The 19762-nt window shown below is 36.0% G+C and overlaps 3 protein-coding genes across 3 annotated transcripts; all 3 read left to right on the top strand.

Moving 5' to 3' along the window:
• The first annotated feature begins 8581 nt into the window (after positions 1-8581).
• On the top strand, positions 8582-9548 carry LOC122515003 (fructose-bisphosphate aldolase 1-like). The gene is made up of 2 exons (XM_043632140.1): positions 8582-8798; positions 8916-9548. Exons 1-2 carry the CDS (start codon positions 8582-8584, stop codon positions 9329-9331), a joined length of 633 nt encoding a protein of 210 aa, XP_043488075.1. The 3' UTR covers positions 9332-9548.
• An 8049-nt stretch (positions 9549-17597) lies between these two features.
• Positions 17598-18781, top strand: LOC122515010 (fructose-bisphosphate aldolase-like). Its single transcript, XM_043632144.1, has one exon. It carries the CDS (start codon positions 17658-17660, stop codon positions 18063-18065), a length of 408 nt encoding a protein of 135 aa, XP_043488079.1. The 5' UTR covers positions 17598-17657; the 3' UTR covers positions 18066-18781.
• LOC122515001 (fructose-bisphosphate aldolase-like) lies at positions 18252-18784 on the top strand. Its single transcript, XM_043632138.1, has 2 exons — positions 18252-18404; positions 18539-18784. Exons 1-2 carry the CDS (start codon positions 18252-18254, stop codon positions 18782-18784), a joined length of 399 nt encoding a protein of 132 aa, XP_043488073.1.
• The last annotated feature ends 978 nt before the right edge of the window (positions 18785-19762 follow it).

Below are 19762 nucleotides of genomic sequence, written 5' to 3'. Positions count from 1 at the left end.
TTTTTCGCGTATATTCGATGTTCTTTCGCCGAAAAATGATCGTTGCGATTTTGGGAGTGAAATTTTTTCGAGTTTAGGGACTTTTTTTTCGCTGCCTGATAATTTTTCGTATTTTATCGAAAAAATTTTCTAGCAAGCTTCCTCTATAAGTGCTCCAGACTATAGAATAGTCCTCCGTATGCTCTTTTCAGCCTTTATTTCGAAAGATTTTCCAAGAATATTGCGGTTCATAACACTGAATATAGTTTTCGCGAACGAAAAAAGGGCCGATTTTCATTGTACACATTGTCACGAACTCTTCGCGAAAGATGAAAATCATCGATTTTCGACATGTTTTGAGCTTTTTTGCGTAAATTCGATGTTTTTCGCCGAAAAATGATCGTTGCGATTTTGGGAGTGAAATTTTTTCCAGTTTTATAGTACTTTTTTTCGCTGCCTGAGAATTTTTTCGCATTTTATCGAAAAAATTTTCTAGCAAGCTTCCCGATCTATAAGTGCTCCAGACTATAGAATAGTCCTCGTATGCTCTTTCAGCCTTTATTTCGAAAGATTTTAAGAATATTGCGGTTCATAACACTGAATATAGTTTTCGCGAACGAAAAAAAGGGCCGATTTCTTTGTACACATTGTCACGAACTCTTCGGAAAAAAAAATCATCGATTTTCGACATGTTTTGAGCATTTTTCGCGTAAAATTCGATGTTTTTCGCCGAAAAATGATCGTTGCGATTTTGGGAGTGAAATTTTTTCGAGTTTTAGAGTTTTTTTTCGCTGCCTGAGAATTTTTTCGTATTTTATCGAAAAAATTTTCTAGCAAGCTTCCCGATCTATAAGTGCTCTCAGACTATAGAATAGTCTCTGTATGCTCTTTTCAGCCTTTATTTCGAAAGATTTTCAAGAATATTGCGGTTCATAATACTGAATATAGTTTTCGCGAACGAAAAAAAGGGCCGATTTCTTTGTACACATTATCACGAACTCTTCGGAAAGATGAAAAATCATCGATTTTGACATGTTTTGAGCTTTTTTCGCGTAAATTGATGTTTTTCGCCGAAAAATGATCGTTGCGATTTTGGAGTGAAATTTTTTCGAGTTTTAGGGTACTTTTTTTTCGCTGCCTAGAATTTTTTCGTATTTTCAAAAAAATTTTCTAGCAAGCTTCTTGATCTATAAGTGCTCTCAGACTATAGAATAGTCCTCTGTATGCTCTTTTCTGCCTTTATTTCGAAGATTTTTCAAGAATATTGCGGTTCTTAACACTGATATAGTTTTCGCGAACGAAAAAAAGGGCCGATTTCATTGTACACATTGTCACGAACTCTTCGGAAAGATGAAAATCATCGATTTTCGACATGTTTTGAGCTTTTTCGCGTAAATTCGATGTTCTTTCGCCGAAAAATGATCGTTGCAATTTTGGGAGTGAAATTTTTTCGAGTTTAGGGTACTTTTTTTTCGCTGCTGTAATTTTTTTGTATTGTCACGTCCTAGTGACGACGTTTACCCGATTTGTTAACTTTATAGGCATTTCCATGAGTGACCATCGTTTTAATATTAAGAAAGAATAATAATATATTAATAATAAAATTTATTAATATATATACATGTAGGATTCCAATATAAATTGAATAGAATGTTTTAATGTGAATACAAATTAATCTGATACAATAATAGCTGTTTGCTTCCTAAAGGCGTATTATTTAGCAACGATAGTTCCCCAATATTCCTATCTTAACGTTTCTTCTTAAATTTTTTCTATCCCTTCCTAACTGACAAACAACTTTGTTTTTCCTTGAAATACGGATATATTTAGCAATGATCGTTCTCGAATATTCATATCTTAATTCATAGCCCCTTATCTAATTTCCCTTCCCACTACATATCTATATATATATATATATATATATATAATTTAGTATTATTATATATGCTAATAATAGTATAAAAACAAAATTTAATAAAGTAAGATTTAGAAATAGTCGTTCGTAAACAACCATGTATAACGTCTTAACGACGACTTTACGCGATATGTAAGTGTTCTCAACTCTTATCGTAACACTATTATATATATATATATTATATTTTATATATAAATATAATGTATTTATATGAAATTATATTATATTTTAATTTAATATAATTAATAATTTAATTATTTTTCTTTCTAATATTGCGAACAGAAGTTGTGTAAACTCAGGTATAATGTTAATATCAACTGTTATTTAGAATATATTTGTTTTTACCTAATATCGTGTATGTGAATTGGAATTAAAATCCTGTGGGCAAAAGCCTCAATTATTATCAGGGAAGTCAATCCAAATCACTGACGGAATCAACATCTATCAACCATTTTCAACACCTATTGAGCAGCAGCCCCAAGGTAAGTAAAAGATTTTACTTATTTTGGGATAAAAGTTCCTTTTGCCCAGATCCCGAGTAAAGTCCGGCTCCACGGATTGACTCAAAACAGGGCACTCTTCCTAACCGAGTAAATTCTGGAAAAGATTGACCGGGAAAAAGGGAAATTGAAAATTGTTTCTTACTCCTTTTTGACAACCCATCTGGGACGTCACAGGAAGTAAAAACTGGTGGCAGCGGTGGGATCGCCAAAACAAGGAGCTTTGCTTTATTTGCTTGATTAATTCACACTAAGAACCGTGAGTTCTAGATAGATTAAAAATATTAAAATTCTATTAATAAATTTAAACTCTTAAGATATCCAAAAAGAAGAGTATTTGCCATTTCAAATTTTTTTTTTTTTTTCTAACGACTGGATAGAAATTAGTATATATATATATTTAAAATTATACGGATATTAATTTTTCGTTTCAAAATAATTTTAATTCACAGTAACATTAATAAATTTTAAATTTAACTTTACAATAAATATACTTAAAAATGGCATCTGAACAAAGACGCGTCAGATCCGACACACAATTATCCCTCGAAGATTTAGAGGGTATCGAAGGAGGAATTATTGAAAAGGAGTTTATGTTAAATAAGAAAATGGACGAAATAATACAGTATCAAGAGAAACTTTTTAGGATGCAGATCGATTTAAGCAAACAGCAAGAAGAACTAACATCTCAAAGAAAAGAAGTAGAGTTAAGGGCACGTCAGCTTGAACTTAGGGAAAACGAATTACAGGGATCCTTAGGTACGGACGTTGGCGGGTTTCGTGGCTACCAAGGGGTACAAACGCCGGTAGATCCATACGTTACACTCTCTCGAACACCTAATATATCACGACCAAATTCTCCACAACCATCCGTAAGACAAAATTTAAATTCAACTAGGGTAGAAACTAATAACGACCAACAAGCAGAAATCGAATACTTAAGACGCGAATTGGAATCTTTAAGGAGAGTTACTCAAAACTCTTCACCCTTACCTGCACCACGAGCGGTGAATACATCCGTAAAATTACGTGAAATAGCAGAAGCCGTACCGAAATTCGACGGTAATAATATTTCAGTTTCGCAATTTATAAGAGCTTGCAGAAGGGCTTTGGATTCTCTTCCGTCCGACTATACTGACCAAACAGAGACATCATTAACCAGTTTGATCGTATCTAAATTAAGCGGACACGCGTACATAGTTGTAGAAGGTCTTAAACTTACAAGAGTCGAACAGTTAATTGAAATACTTAAAGACGCGTTCTCGCCAACACACAGTTCCAATTATTTTAGAGGGCAACTAGCTACAGAATTTAAAAGACCGGAAGAACACGTCCTAGATTATTTTAGTCGGATTAGAGAACTAACACAATCGATAATAGAAGAAGAAGCGAAACAAGTCGGTCGTCTTGAGAGGAGAGTGGAAAGAAAAATCGAAGAAGAAGGCCTCGACGCCTTCATTCGCGGGTTACCAAGCAATTATCGTACCGCGATACGTTTTGAGAAGCTTACAGATTTTCGCGCAGCATTGATGAGTGTTTTAAAAATCGATAGGCAAATTAAAGACGATGAGAAAAGAAACGCCTCACTTACATCTAGAAATCGTGTTGCTAATATACGACAAATTAAAGAAAACATAGTTTGCGAGCACTGTCAAAGGCCTGGTCATAAAGAAGGCGACTGTTTTAAAAAAGCGGTATGTGACTACTGTCAAAGACAAGGCCACATGGAGAATAGATGTATAAAAAAGAGACAAGATAATTCAAATAAGTCGGGTCGGACCTCCCCAAACCGTTCAACCTCCCAAACAAAGACGGGATATAAAAGTCCAAAGAAATGCTCTTACTGTAAAAACTTAGGACATATAATATTTGATTGTCGAAAATTAAAATATCAATTAGAAAAACGGAATCAGGGAAACGGAGTGAAGGGGACGACGGACGACGCTCGTCGTTCCCCAACACCGAAACAGCGTCCGCGGAGTCCGAGTCCGAAAGCGGGTCCGTCGAAATCAAACACATAAGACAAAATAATATTTGGACGGCTCCATGTGTCACCGCGACTTCTCCACGGTTGAGAGAAGCAGTGACACTTATGATAGACACAGGCGCGGATATTAACTTAATTAAAATAAAAAATTTAACTAAAAAGACAATTACAAACACAAAAAGAATAGTTCAACTGACTGGTATCTCTACCGACACACAAAAAACGTTAGGTACTGTCGAACTCGTTATTTTCGGAGAGAAGACCACATTTCACGTAATAGACAATCACTTCCCTATTTCTACAGATGGAATATTAGGCAACGAGTTCCTTCGTTCCATTCCGACAAATGTCGACTATATCAAGGAAGTGCTTATAGTAAAGAATAAAAAAATTCCATTTACGGTCGGCGACAAGGTTAGCATACCACCTAGAACTTCAAGGGTAATTTTCTGCCACGTTATAAACGCCGATGTTAAAGATGGTTATATTCCGCGAATACAGCTTCCAAAGGGAATTTATGCCGGCGAAGCACTGGTAGAAAACATAGATGGAAAAGCCTATTTCAGACTCATCAATACAACTTCGAGATTTGTTTCACTACAAACTCCAAAATTGGAACTCTTGGCATATAGTATAGGAACTCTTCCAAATTTACCATGTGATTCCTATAAATCCACATCCGAAGTTGATAACTTAAACGAATGCTTGCACACCCTTTATAATATATCCGAATCACCTTGCGCTGATCCAACTGAAACAAGTAAAATTCAAGAATCTCCTAAAACTCCAACCTTCTCCAGACCAGACTCTGTTAGAGCACTCCTTCGCCTTGATCACCTAAATACAGAAGAGGCAGAATCTGTTTCCAAATTATTAGACAAAAACGCAGATATTTTTCATCTTCCTGGCGAACCGCTTGGTTGCACCAACCTTTTACAACATCGAATAATTACTACCGATGACATTCCGGTGCACACCAGACAATATAGATTTCCGCCAATACATAAGGAAGAAGTAAAGAAACAAACCTCGGAGTTGCTCAACGATGGCATAATAAGACCATCTCTTTCACCTTATAATTCACCCATTTGGATAGTACCGAAAAAGTCGGACTCAAAAGGTAACCCAAAGTGGCGGATGGTGATCGATTATAGGAATCTTAACGAAAAAACGGTAGGAGATGCGTACCCTATACCAAATATTACGGAGATACTTGACCAACTCGGCGCGGCAAAATATTTTTCTACTTTTGACCTGAAATCCGGATTTCATCAAATCGAAATGCATCCGGATGACCGCGCCAAGACAGCCTTCTCGACCCCGCATGGTCATTATGAATTTAATAGAATGCCATTTGGTTTAAAAAACGCTCCAGCAACCTTTCAGAGGTTAATGGACCATGTCTTGACCGGTTTACAAGGCGAAGAAATGTTTGTATATTTGGACGACGTGGTTCTTTACGCGAGATCACTCAATGAGCATCAAGCGAAATTTAATAAACTCGCGCATTGTCTTCGTATAGCAAATCTAAAACTGCAGCCCGATAAATGCGAATTCCTCAGACGAGAAGTAGCTTATTTGGGCCATATTATAGGAGAAAACGGCGTAAAGCCTGATCCAAAAAAATTAAAAGCAGTGAAAGAATTTCCGCGTCCCAACAATATTAAATCAATTCGCCAATTTTTAGGTCTTGCTGGATATTACAGAAGATTTATACCAGCTTTTTCAAAAGTAGCAAAACCTCTAACAGATTTACTTAAAAAGGAGGCTTTATTCAGATGGGAATCCACCCATGAAAACGCATTTTGCTCACTGCGTGATGCCTTGTGCAAAGAACCAATTTTACAATATCCAAATTTCTCTTTGCCTTTTAACGTCACAACGGACGCATCCGGTTATGCAATCGGCGCCGTGTTGAGTCAAGGCCCCGTCGGTAAGGATTTACCCATCTCCTATTGCTCGCGAATTTTAAATAAAGCTGAAATGAATTATTCAACTATTGAAAGAGAATTATTGGCAATAGTTTTCGCTACGAATTATTTTAGGCCATATTTGTACGGCCGAGAATTTACCCTCATAACTGATCACAAACCACTAGTTTGGCTAAAGTCGGTAAAAGACCCGACATCAAGATTAGTTAAGTGGAGTCTGAAATTGGCTGAGTATACGTTCAAAATCATTTATAAGCCAGGAACTGCGAATGCTAACGCTGACGCTCTATCACGAAATCCGATAGAAACTAAAAAAGTACTTCCTATAAACACATACGATTCCGACGATAGTACCGTTCATTTTGAAACTAAGGACACGATGACGGATAACGAGGACAGTGACCCCGACGTGACAGCTAACGGCACAGATGACCTCGACAACACGTCACGTTTAGCAACACCACACTAGAGGACGAAAATACAGACAGTGAAAACTCTAGTGACTACGAACGACTATACTCTCCACAGACACAACCAAGAACAAACAATAACTTAAATATGATAACAAAAAATGTAGGAGTCTCACGAGACTCTCTACAATTAAGGCACGACAATATTGTAATATTTACCGATTTAGACGGCACACCTTGCGATACTGGTGCTAAACTACTAGAACAAACAAAACTTATTCCACATGTAAAAGATTTGACTTTAGCTCGTGCCAAAGTAACTAACATTGGGAAACATAAATTAATAATTATCCCTATAAAGGAAAACATCGCAAACAGTGCAAAATTGGAAACGATATACGAAGCAATTGGTTCCTTGCTCTCAGTAGTACGAGAGCTCGACTTAAAATCTGTAAGCATCGCCAAGACACAAAGCTTAGACGGCATATTATGGCCTCGGATTCAAAAGAATTTATGTAACACGTTTGAATCAGAAAATTGCTGCATTACTATCTGTTTAAATCAAATTTTAGTTCCTAAGTTAGAACTGCGAGAGGGCATCCTTGCCGAATGCCACTCCTCGCCTATTGGTGGACACAAAGGCGTCACAAAAACGTATAATAAAATTCGGCATAAGTATCATTGGCCAAATTTAAAAAAGGACATAAGTGATTTTATCAAAAACTGTACAAGTTGTCAGTTAAAAAAATTAGTAAGAGTAAAGTCCAAAGAACCAATGGTACTTACCGATACGCCGGGAGCGGCATTCGACAAAATAGCTATGGACATAGTCGGACCACTCCCTGAAACGAAATCAGGAAATAGATATATTCTTACTATACAAGACGCACTCACTAAATATTTCATTGCCATACCATTACAAACAACTACGTCCATAGATATTGCCGAAGGATTAGTCCATAATGTTTGCAATGTTTTCGGGGCACCACGATCCATATTGACTGACCAGGGAACAAACTTTACTAGTTCGCTTTTAAAGGCAATAGCTAAACAGTATAATTTGAAACAAATAAAAACTACGGCGTTCCATCCTCAGTCGAATGGATCACTAGAAAGATCTCACATTGTTCTAGTGGAATATTTAAAACATTATATAAATAAAAAGAGCGAGTGGGATAAATGGTTAACACACGCCATGTTTGCATACAACACCAGTACGCACGAGGGAACTAGATTTACCCCTCACGAACTAGTTTTTGCAAAACAAGCAAACATACCTTCCGCAGACATACATACAAATGTAGCATTAGACAGCACATACCTAGAGTATTATTTAGATCTAGTTAATAAAATTAAAACATCTCAGACTGTTGCAAGACGAAATTTGGTAGGAGCTAAGATCAAATCAAAAATATATTACGATCGAAATGCTCGAGGTCAGAATCTTTCGGTTGGTCAAAACATTTACCTTTTAAAACAACCAACCACTAAACTTGGTAACCAATACTCTGGCCCCTACCAAATTTTAGAAGTGCTTCCGAGAAATAATGTAAGAATTAGTTATAAGAATGGAAGCAGAATCGTCCACAAAGATAAAGTTAAAATTTGTAAAAAATAAGCATTCTCTTTCCAAACGTAAATTAATAACGTTTGTGCATATTTTCGATAACGACAGTCAAATCCATCGTGATAATAAAAAAAAATGGTAGATAAAATGTACATCAAGGCCGTTCCTAAGCTAAAGGAAGAAGAGAAGAGGATTGCTGAACAGATCGTAGCTCCTAAAAAAGGAATTCTCGCTGCTGACGAATCTACGACCACGAACGGTAAACGCCTAAAGGACATCATTATAGAGAACAATGAGGATAACTGTAGAACATACAGACAATTACATTTTTACTGCGGCAAAGGACGTCATTGGACAACATATCTCCGGTGTGATTCTGTTCCATGAGACTCTATATCAGAAGGCTAATAACGGTACGCTATTCTTAGAGCTTTTGAAACAACGTAACATCATTCCTGGAATCAAGGTTGATAAGGGTGTCGTGCTACTCTTTGCTACAAACGATGAATGTACGACTCAGGGATTAGACGACCTCCAATGGTAGAAATTGAGATTTTGGACATTGAATGCAGAAGAAACTTTCGTCAAGAGATGGTGGACTGAATGTACCTTTTCAAGTTATTAAACATTAACTGGAAACGTAAAACCAGCTAAATCTGAAGGAACTGATGATGGATTTAATGGTGAACCAGCTTTTTGTGGAAAATCCATTGTTCATGTAGCTAACCAAATGATGTCTAATAAGTTTAACAAACCACAATCTTCTGTGACACTGGTCGAAGAAGAAATAAATCTAAATAAAGGAAGTAAATTTTTACTAGCTACACTGTTGGGTTCACCGATAACCACTCCAGATAGTTCACCTCCAAGCACGTTGCGTCCAGTACAGAAGGATAGCTGTCATTTCGCCAAGTGGAGATGCGTTCTTAAAATTACAAAGCATACGCCTAAAAAGAACTTGCCATTTTTTTTTAGAAAACGCAAATGTTTTCGCTCGTTACGTTTCAATTTGTCAGAGCGCAAGAATCGTACCGATTGTTGAGCCCGAAATCCTTCCTGATGGCATTCAAGTTCACCGAGGCCTCTTCTTCGGATTGTCCACCGCTCAAGAAGGTAACAGGAACGATCAAGTAACAGCTGGACAGGAAGAACTTATCAAGAGGACTAAGGCCAACGGCGAATCGGCACTTGGCCAGTACGCGGGAAGTTTCACAGATGCTGCCGGCGATGCTGCACTTTTCGTAGCAAATCACGCATATTAAAAAAAAAAAAAAAAAAAATTTTGCAAGTAGTATTTATTATAATTGCTATACTATTTCATTGTGAATCATATTGCCATATATATTTCGTTTGAAATTTTCTATTGATAATATAGAACAATAATATTTGAGTTTTTCGTTTATTATTGTATGATTCTATAATTATACTTTATTACATAAGTTCTAGCATATACTTATAATCGACTAATACTACATCAGTTCATTTTGCTTTTGTTAATTTTTATAAATATTCTTATATATATATGTGTGCGTGTGACATGTTTTATCTCACATAATATTCATATATCGTATTAGATTATTACATAAATATAATAATATTGATTAATAATATATATATAAGAAATGCGTCTATCAGCAATTCAAAGAATTACTTGGATTAATAAATCGAGAAGTTCGTACTAATTTATAAATATATACTTGACATATTGATGTCGAAACATAGGAATGTTTATTTTATATATTTTTTTTTCTTCTCGTCAAAAACTTTTCGAATAACCGAAAAGATAGAACTTTATACATAAGAAAATTTAGATAAATTTAAAAAAAAATATTTCTTTACACTGAATTAATTAGCCAAAAATTATGGGAATAAACGGAAATGTTTTCCGACAATTAACAAAAACAAAATTCCCTGCTTCTCTCTAAGGGGGGAGGTGTCACGTCCTAGTGACGACGTTTACCCGATTTGTTAACTTTATAGGCATTTCCATGAGTGACCATCGTTTTAATATTAAGAAAGAATAATATATTAATAATAAAATATTAATATATATACATGTAGGATTCCAATATAAAGTTGAATAGAATGTTTTAATGTGAATACAAATTAATCTGATACAATAATAGCTGTTTGCTTCCTAAAGGCGTATATATTTAGCAACGATAGTTCCCCAATATTCCTATCTTAACGTTTCTTCTTAAATTTTTTCTATCCCTTCCTAACTGACAAACAACTTTGTTTTTCCTTGAAATACGGATATATTTAGCAATGATCGTTCTCGAATATTCATATCTTAATTCATAGCCCCTTTATCTAATTTCCCTTCCCACATACATATCTATATATATATATATATATATTATATATATATGCTAATAATAGTATAAAAACAAAATTTAATAAAGTAAGAGTTTAGAAATAGTCGTTCGTAAACAACCATGTATAACGTCTTAACGACGACTTTACGCGATATGTAAGTGTTCTCAACTCTTATCGTAACACATATATATATATATATATATATATATATTTTATATAATAATATATAATGTATTTATATGAAATTATATTATATTTTAATTTAATATAATTAATAATTTAATTATTTAATTATATTTATATTATTATATTATATTTATATATTGTAATAATATTTAATAATATATATATATATATTTGAAGATTAATATAAGAAATTAAAAGAGAACACTCCGATCACGTGATCCATTCCCTTTTCTTTGTCTATTAATAAACACGCCGATACGTGATCTATTCCTTTTGCGTACGTAGTCGTAAACACGTCGATCACGTGATCCAAGCATGAAGAAAACGTGATCGCGCGCGGATCGCGTAAGTGTTCTCAACCTTCATTGTAACATATAACACATATATATATATTTCAGTCAAATATAAGAAAATAAAAGAGAACACGCTGATCACGTGATCCAAGAATGAAAAGCGCGTGTTTGCGTGATCGCGTGATCGCACGGCGATCACGTGATCTGTAGCTAACTACGATATTTAAATATAGGAGAGAAAGTATAAAAGTGGGAAAAGATTTAAGCGCATGGTTCATTTTATTATAGTTTCTTGCTCATTATGGTTCATTTATAATAGTTACTTGCTCATTTATAGTTCTTACTCGATATAATTTCTTCTTTTTATAGTTTCTTTTTCTTTAGTCTATCGACAAACCTTATACTTATAAAACATCAACTCTTCTTTTAAGATATAAATCTTGAATATTTTTGTACAACTATTATATAAGGTTACGTTCTCGCATCTTTAATATACTGCGTTAAGTTACGTTTGCTCTGTGACACGTCGTTTTCTTTCTAATATTGCGAACATAAGTTGTGTAAACTCAGTGTATAATTTTTAATATCAACTGTTATTTAGAATATATTTTGTTTTTACCTAATATCGTGTATTGTGAATTGGAATTAAAATCCTGTTGGCCAAAATCCTCAATTATTATCAGGGAAGTCAATCCAAATCACTGACGGAATCAACATCTATCAACCATCTTCAACACCTATCGAGCAGCAGCCCCAAGGTAAGTAAAAGATTTTACTTATTTTGGGATAAAAGATCCTTTTGCCCAGATCCCGAGTAAAGTCCGGCTCCACGGATTGACTCAAAACAGGGCACTCTTCCTAACCGAGTAAATTCTGGAAAAGATTGACCGGGAAAAAGGAAAATTAAAAATTGTTTCTTACTCCTTTTTGACAACCCCATCTGGGACGTCACAGGAAGCAAAAACTGGTGGCAGCGGTGGGATAGCTAATAGATAGATCGCAAATAAATTCGGTTGCCTGATAGGAGATTTAACTTGTCAATTTTTTTTTTCTCATTTTTTTTTTTTTTTTAAGAAACCGTAACTTTTATTTATAAAATTCAAAATGTCTCAAGAGCAAAGAAAAAGTAGACCGGATACCCCAATCGTTCTCGGCGAGATGGATTCCGCTATGCGTAAAAAGATGGAAGAAATAATGAATATTCAGGATTTACTCAGTAAAACACAAGAAGAAACACTTAGAAAACAGGAAGAACTCAGTAACAGGGAATTAGAACTAGAACTTAGAGAGAGGAGACTCGCGTTAAAGGAAGAAGAGATCAGAAGATCCTTAGGCGATAATATGCCAGGTTTTCGTGGTTTCGAACGTTCTGATCCTCCGGTGGACCCCTTCGTCCCTTTAACTTTTACCCCTGGTTCTCCACGTTTAGTTTCTCCACGTCCAAATTCTCCAGCTCCAGTTCCAAGACGGAGAACGCTAACACCTGACTTTGATAGTGAAGGCGAATTAAGAAGAGAGATCGAGGATTTAAGGCATGAAATTAGAAATATGAAAAGAATAGCTCCTTTTGCTCCCCCTTCCCATTTGTCAAATTCCTCTTTAAAATTACGGGAATATATAGAAAATGTCCCAAAGTACGACGGATACAACATCACCGTAACGCAGTTTTGTAGGGCGTGTCGGCGCGCGCTTGATTCATTACCAGCAGGTTATTCACCCGAAGTAGAAGCGTCTCTCACTAGACTACTCCTTTCAAGACTTAATGGTCATGCATACCTAGTAACGGAAGGCCTTAAGGTCGATAGAGTAGAACACCTTATTGATAGACTAAAAGACGCATTTCTGCCTTCCCGCGGATCAAGTTATTATAGGGGAAAGCTCTCTACGGAATTTATGAGACCGGGCGAACACGCGCTCGATTATTTTGGACGAGTAAGAGAACTCACCCAGTCGGTTCTAGACGAAGCGGCGAAAGAGTCAGGGCGTTTAGAACACGGGATGGAAATAGCAATCGAGAAAGAAGGATTAGACGCATTCATTAGGGGTCTGCCTCGGGACTATAAAACAGAATTAAGATTTGAAAGATATAATAACTTTGACGAAGTCTTAATCTGCCTCCTTAAAATAGACAAACAGATCAAAGAGGAAGACGATAAGTTAGGTATTTCGATAAATAAAAATCGCGTCGCGAACGTCAGACCAATTAACAGTACTATTAACTGTAATTATTGTAAAAGAGATGGGCATTTGGAAAGCAATTGTTGGCAAAAGAATGGGTATCCTTTCCCTTCCAATTCCGAGCAAAAACCTCCTAGTAAGCCTGGATCCCCTACTAAATTTAGGTCTCCTTCCAAGAAAAAGACCCCATTAAAGAAATGCCAGTATTGTAAAAACTTTGGGCACCAAATTCTCGAGTGTAGAAAACTTAAATATAAAATCGAGAATCTCAATTCGGGAAACTTGAAAAGGGGCGCGGACGAAGACGCGCGTCGCTCCCCCACTCCCAAGGAGCGTCCACGAAGCCCAAGTCCGAAAGCGGGCCCGTCGAAATCAAACACATAAGACGAAATAATATTTGGACGGCTCCATGTGTCACCGCGACTTCTCCACGGTTAGAGAAGCAGTGACACTTATGATAGACACAGGCGCAGATATTAACTTAATTAAAATAAAAAATTTAACTAAAAAGACAATTATAAACACAAAAAGAATAGTTCAACTGACTGGTATCTCTCCCGACACACAAAAAACGTTAGGTACTGTCGAACTCGTTATTTTCGGAGAGAAGACCACATTTCACGTAATAGACAATCACTTCCCTATTTCTACAGATGGAATATTAGGCAACGAGTTCCTTCGTTCCATTCCGACAAATGTCGACTATATCAAGGAAGTGCTTATAGTAAAGAATAAAAAAATTCCATTTACGGTCGGCGACAAGGTTAGCATACCACCTAGAACTTCAAGGGTAATTTTCTGCCACGTTATAAACGCCGATGTTAAAGATGGTTATATTCCGCGAATACAGCTTCCAAAGGGAATTTATGCCGGCGAAGCACTGGTAGAAAACATAGATGGAAAAGCCTATTTCAGACTCATCAATACAACTTCGAGATTTGTTTCACTACAAACTCCAAAATTGGAACTCTTGGCATATAGTATAGGAACTCTTCCAAATTTACCATGTGATTCCTATAAATCCACATCCGAAGTTGATAACTTAAACGAATGCTTGCACACCCTTTATAATATATCCGAATCACCTTGCGCTGATCCAACTGAAACAAGTAAAATTCAAGAATCTCCTAAAACTCCAACCTTCTCCAGACCAGACTCTGTTAGAGCACTCCTTCGCCTTGATCACCTAAATACAGAAGAGGCAGAATCTGTTTCCAAATTATTAGACAAAAACGCAGATATTTTTCATCTTCCTGGCGAACCGCTTGGTTGCACCAACCTTTTACAACATCGAATAATTACTACCGATGACATTCCGGTGCACACCAGACAATATAGATTTCCGCCAATACATAAGGAAGAAGTAAAGAAACAAACCTCGGAGTTGCTCAACGATGGCATAATAAGACCATCTCTTTCACCTTATAATTCACCCATTTGGATAGTACCGAAAAAGTCGGACTCAAAAGGTAACCCAAAGTGGCGGATGGTGATCGATTATAGGAATCTTAACGAAAAAACGGTAGGAGATGCGTACCCTATACCAAATATTACGGAGATACTTGACCAACTCGGCGCGGCAAAATATTTTTCTACTTTTGACCTGAAATCCGGATTTCATCAAATCGAAATGCATCCGGATGACCGCGCCAAGACAGCCTTCTCGACCCCGCATGGTCATTATGAATTTAATAGAATGCCATTTGGTTTAAAAAACGCTCCAGCAACCTTTCAGAGGTTAATGGACCATGTCTTGACCGGTTTACAAGGCGAAGAAATGTTTGTATATTTGGACGACGTGGTTCTTTACGCGAGATCACTCAATGAGCATCAAGCGAAATTTAATAAACTCGCGCATTGTCTTCGTATAGCAAATCTAAAACTGCAGCCCGATAAATGCGAATTCCTCAGACGAGAAGTAGCTTATTTGGGCCATATTATAGGAGAAAACGGCGTAAAGCCTGATCCAAAAAAATTAAAAGCAGTGAAAGAATTTCCGCGTCCCAACAATATTAAATCAATTCGCCAATTTTTAGGTCTTGCTGGATATTACAGAAGATTTATACCAGCTTTTTCAAAAGTAGCAAAACCTCTAACAGATTTACTTAAAAAGGAGGCTTTATTCAGATGGGAATCCACCCATGAAAACGCATTTTGCTCACTGCGTGATGCCTTGTGCAAAGAACCAATTTTACAATATCCAAATTTCTCTTTGCCTTTTAACGTCACAACGGACGCATCCGGTTATGCAATCGGCGCCGTGTTGAGTCAAGGCCCCGTCGGTAAGGATTTACCCATCTCCTATTGCTCGCGAATTTTAAATAAAGCTGAAATGAATTATTCAACTATTGAAAGAGAATTATTGGCAATAGTTTTCGCTACGAATTATTTTAGGCCATATTTGTACGGCCGAGAATTTACCCTCATAACTGATCACAAACCACTAGTTTGGCTAAAGTCGGTAAAAGACCCGACATCAAGATTAGTTAAGTGGAGTCTGAAATTGGCTGAGTATACGTTCAAAATCATTTATAAGCCAGGAACTGCGAATGCTAACGCTGACGCTCTATCACGAAATCCGATAGAAACTAAAAAAGTACTTCCTATAAACACATACGATTCCGACGATAGTACCGTTCATTTTGAAACTAAGGACACGATGACGGATAACGAGGACAGTGACCCCGACGTGACAGCTAACGGCACAGATGACCTCGACAACACGTCACGTTTAGCAACACCAACACTAGAGGACGAAAATACAGACAGTGAAAACTCTAGTGACTACGAACGACTATACTCTCCACAGACACAACCAAGAACAAACAATAACTTAAATATGATAACAAAAAATGTAGGAGTCTCACGAGACTCTCTACAATTAAGGCACGACAATATTGTAATATTTACCGATTTAGACGGCACACCTTGCGATACTGGTGCTAAACTACTAGAACAAACAAAACTTATTCCACATGTAAAAGATTTGACTTTAGCTCGTGCCAAAGTAACTAACATTGGGAAACATAAATTAATAATTATCCCTATAAAGGAAAACATCGCAAACAGTGCAAAATTGGAAACGATATACGAAGCAATTGGTTCCTTGCTCTCAGTAGTACGAGAGCTCGACTTAAAATCTGTAAGCATCGCCAAGACACAAAGCTTAGACGGCATATTATGGCCTCGGATTCAAAAGAATTTATGTAACACGTTTGAATCAGAAAATTGCTGCATTACTATCTGTTTAAATCAAATTTTAGTTCCTAAGTTAGAACTGCGAGAGGGCATCCTTGCCGAATGCCACTCCTCGCCTATTGGTGGACACAAAGGCGTCACAAAAACGTATAATAAAATTCGGCATAAGTATCATTGGCCAAATTTAAAAAAGGACATAAGTGATTTTATCAAAAACTGTACAAGTTGTCAGTTAAAAAAATTAGTAAGAGTAAAGTCCAAAGAACCAATGGTACTTACCGATACGCCGGGAGCGGCATTCGACAAAATAGCTATGGACATAGTCGGACCACTCCCTGAAACGAAATCAGGAAATAGATATATTCTTACTATACAAGACGCACTCACTAAATATTTCATTGCCATACCATTACAAACAACTACGTCCATAGATATTGCCGAAGGATTAGTCCATAATGTTTGCAATGTTTTCGGGGCACCACGATCCATATTGACTGACCAGGGAACAAACTTTACTAGTTCGCTTTTAAAGGCAATAGCTAAACAGTATAATTTGAAACAAATAAAAACTACGGCGTTCCATCCTCAGTCGAATGGATCACTAGAAAGATCTCACATTGTTCTAGTGGAATATTTAAAACATTATATAAATAAAAAGAGCGAGTGGGATAAATGGTTAACACACGCCATGTTTGCATACAACACCAGTACGCACGAGGGAACTAGATTTACCCCTCACGAACTAGTTTTTGCAAAACAAGCAAACATACCTTCCGCAGACATACATACAAATGTAGCATTAGACAGCACATACCTAGAGTATTATTTAGATCTAGTTAATAAAATTAAAACATCTCAGACTGTTGCAAGACGAAATTTGGTAGGAGCTAAGATCAAATCAAAAATATATTACGATCGAAATGCTCGAGGTCAGAATCTTTCGGTTGGTCAAAACATTTACCTTTTAAAACAACCAACCACTAAACTTGGTAACCAATACTCTGGCCCCTACCAAATTTTAGAAGTGCTTCCGAGAAATAATGTAAGAATTAGTTATAAGAATGGAAGCAGAATCGTCCACAAAGATAAAGTTAAAATTTGTAAAAAATAAGCATTCTCTTTCCAAACGTAAATTAATAACGTTTGTGCATATTTTCGATAACGACAGTCAAATCCATCGTGATAATAAAAAAAATGGTAGATAAAATGTACATCAAGGCCGTTCCTAAGCTAAAGGAAGAAGAGAAGAGGATTGCTGAACAGATCGTAGCTCCTGAAAAAGGAATTCTCGCTGCTGACGAATCTACGACCACGAACGGTAAACGCCTAAAGGACATCATTATAGAGAACAATGAGGATAACCGTAGAACATACAGACAATTACATTTTACTGCGGCAAAGGACGTCATTGGACAATATATCTCCGGTGTGATTCTGTTCCATGAGACTCTATATCAGAAGGCTAATAACGGTACGCTATTCTTAGAGCTTTTGAAACAACGTAACATCATTCCTGGAATCAAGGTTGATAAGGGTGTCGTGCTACTCTTTGCTACAAACGATGAATGTACGACTCAGGGATTAGACGACCTCCAATGGTAGAAATTGTGATTTTGGACATTGAATGCAGAAGAAACTTTCGTCAAGAGATGGTGGACTGAATGTACCTTTTCAAGTTATTAAACATTAACTGGAAACGTAAAACCAGCTAAATCTCAAGGAACTGATGATGGATTTAATGGTGAACCAGCTTTTTGTGGAAAATCCATTGTTCATGTAGCTAACCAAATGATGTCTAATAAGTTTAACAAACCACAATCTTCTGTGACACTGGTCGAAGAAGAAATAAATCTAAATAAAGGAAGTAAATCTTTACCAGCTACACTGTTGGGTTCACCGATAACCACTCCAGATAGTTCACCTCCAAGCACGTTGCGTCCAGTACAGAAGGATAGCTGTCATTTCGCCAAGTGGAGATGCGTTCTTAAAATTACAAAGCATACGCCTAAAAAGAACTTGCCATTTTTTTTTTAGAAAACGCAAATGTTTTCGCTCGTTACGTTTCAATTTGTCAGAGCGCAAGAATCGTACCGATTGTTGAGCCCGAAATCCTTCCTGATGGCATTCAAGTTCACCGAGGCCTCTTCTTCGGATTGTCCACCGCTCAAGAAGGTAACAGGAACGATCAAGTAACAGCTGGACAGGAAGAACTTATCAAGAGGACTAAGGCCAACGGCGAATCGGCACTTGGCCAGTACGCGGGAAGTTTCACAGATGCTGCCGGCGATGCTGCACTTTTCGTAGCAAATCACGCATATTAAAAAAAAAAAAAAAAAAAAAAATTTTGCAAGTAGTATTTATTATAATTGCTATACTATTTCATTGTGAATCATATTGCCATATATTTCGTTTGAAATTTTCTATTGATAATATAGAACAATAATATTTGAGTTTTTCGTTTATTATTGTATGATTCTATAATTATACTTTATTACATAAGTTCTAGCATATACTTATAATCGACTAATACTATATCAGTTCATTTTGCTTTTGTTAATTTTTATAAATATTCTTATATATATATATGTGTGCGTGTGACATGTTTTATCTCACATAATATTCATATATCGTATTAGATTATTACATAAATATAATAATATTGATTAATAATATATATATAAGAAATGCGTCTATCAGCAATTCAAAGAATTACTTGGATTAATAAATCGAGAAGTTCGTACTAATTTATAAATATATACTTGACATATTGATGTCGAAACATAGGAATGTTTATTTTATATATTTTTTTTTTCTTCTCGTCAAAAACTTTTCGAATAACCGAAAAGATAGAACTTTATACATAAGAAAATTTAGATAAATTTAAAAAAAATATTTCTTTACACTGAATTAATTAGCCAAAAATTATGGGAATAAACGGAAATGTTTTCCGACAATTAACAAAAACAAAATTCCCTGCTTCTCTCTAAGGGGGGAGGTGTCACGTCCTAGTGACGACGTTTACCCGATTTGTTAACTTTATAGGCATTTCCATGAATGACCATCGTTTTAATATTAAGAAAGAATAATAATATTAATAATAAAATATTATTAATATATATACATGTAGGATTCCAATATAAGTTGAATAGAATGTTTTAATGTGAATACAAATTCTGATACAATAATAGCTGTTTGCTTCCTAAAGGCGTATATATTAGCAACGATAGTTCCCCAAATTCCTATCTTAACGTTTCTTCTAAATTTTTTATATCCCTTCCTAACTGACAAACAACTTTGTT

Source organism: Polistes fuscatus, unplaced genomic scaffold, assembly GCF_010416935.1.
Source record: "Polistes fuscatus isolate 324 unplaced genomic scaffold, CU_Pfus_HIC Scaffold16, whole genome shotgun sequence".
Lineage (NCBI taxonomy): Eukaryota > Metazoa > Arthropoda > Insecta > Hymenoptera > Vespidae > Polistes > Polistes fuscatus.
This window is presented reverse-complemented; position numbering and strand designations above follow the sequence as displayed.

Excerpts from the sequence above, each read along its gene's own strand:
- LOC122515003 (XM_043632140.1), top strand. The coding sequence starts at position 8,582 with ATGAGGATAACTGTAGAACATACAGACAATTACATTTTTACTGCGGCA. Across the intron at positions 8,799-8,915 it reads CTTTGCTACAAACGATGAAT|CATTAACTGGAAACGTAAAA; the intron begins GTACGACTCAGG and ends CAAGTTATTAAA.
- LOC122515010 (XM_043632144.1), top strand. The coding sequence starts at position 17,658 with ATGGTAGATAAAATGTACATCAAGGCCGTTCCTAAGCTAAAGGAAGAA.
- LOC122515001 (XM_043632138.1), top strand. The coding sequence starts at position 18,252 with ATGATGTCTAATAAGTTTAACAAACCACAATCTTCTGTGACACTGGTC. Across the intron at positions 18,405-18,538 it reads CTCCAAGCACGTTGCGTCCA|AGCGCAAGAATCGTACCGAT; the intron begins GTACAGAAGGAT and ends TCAATTTGTCAG.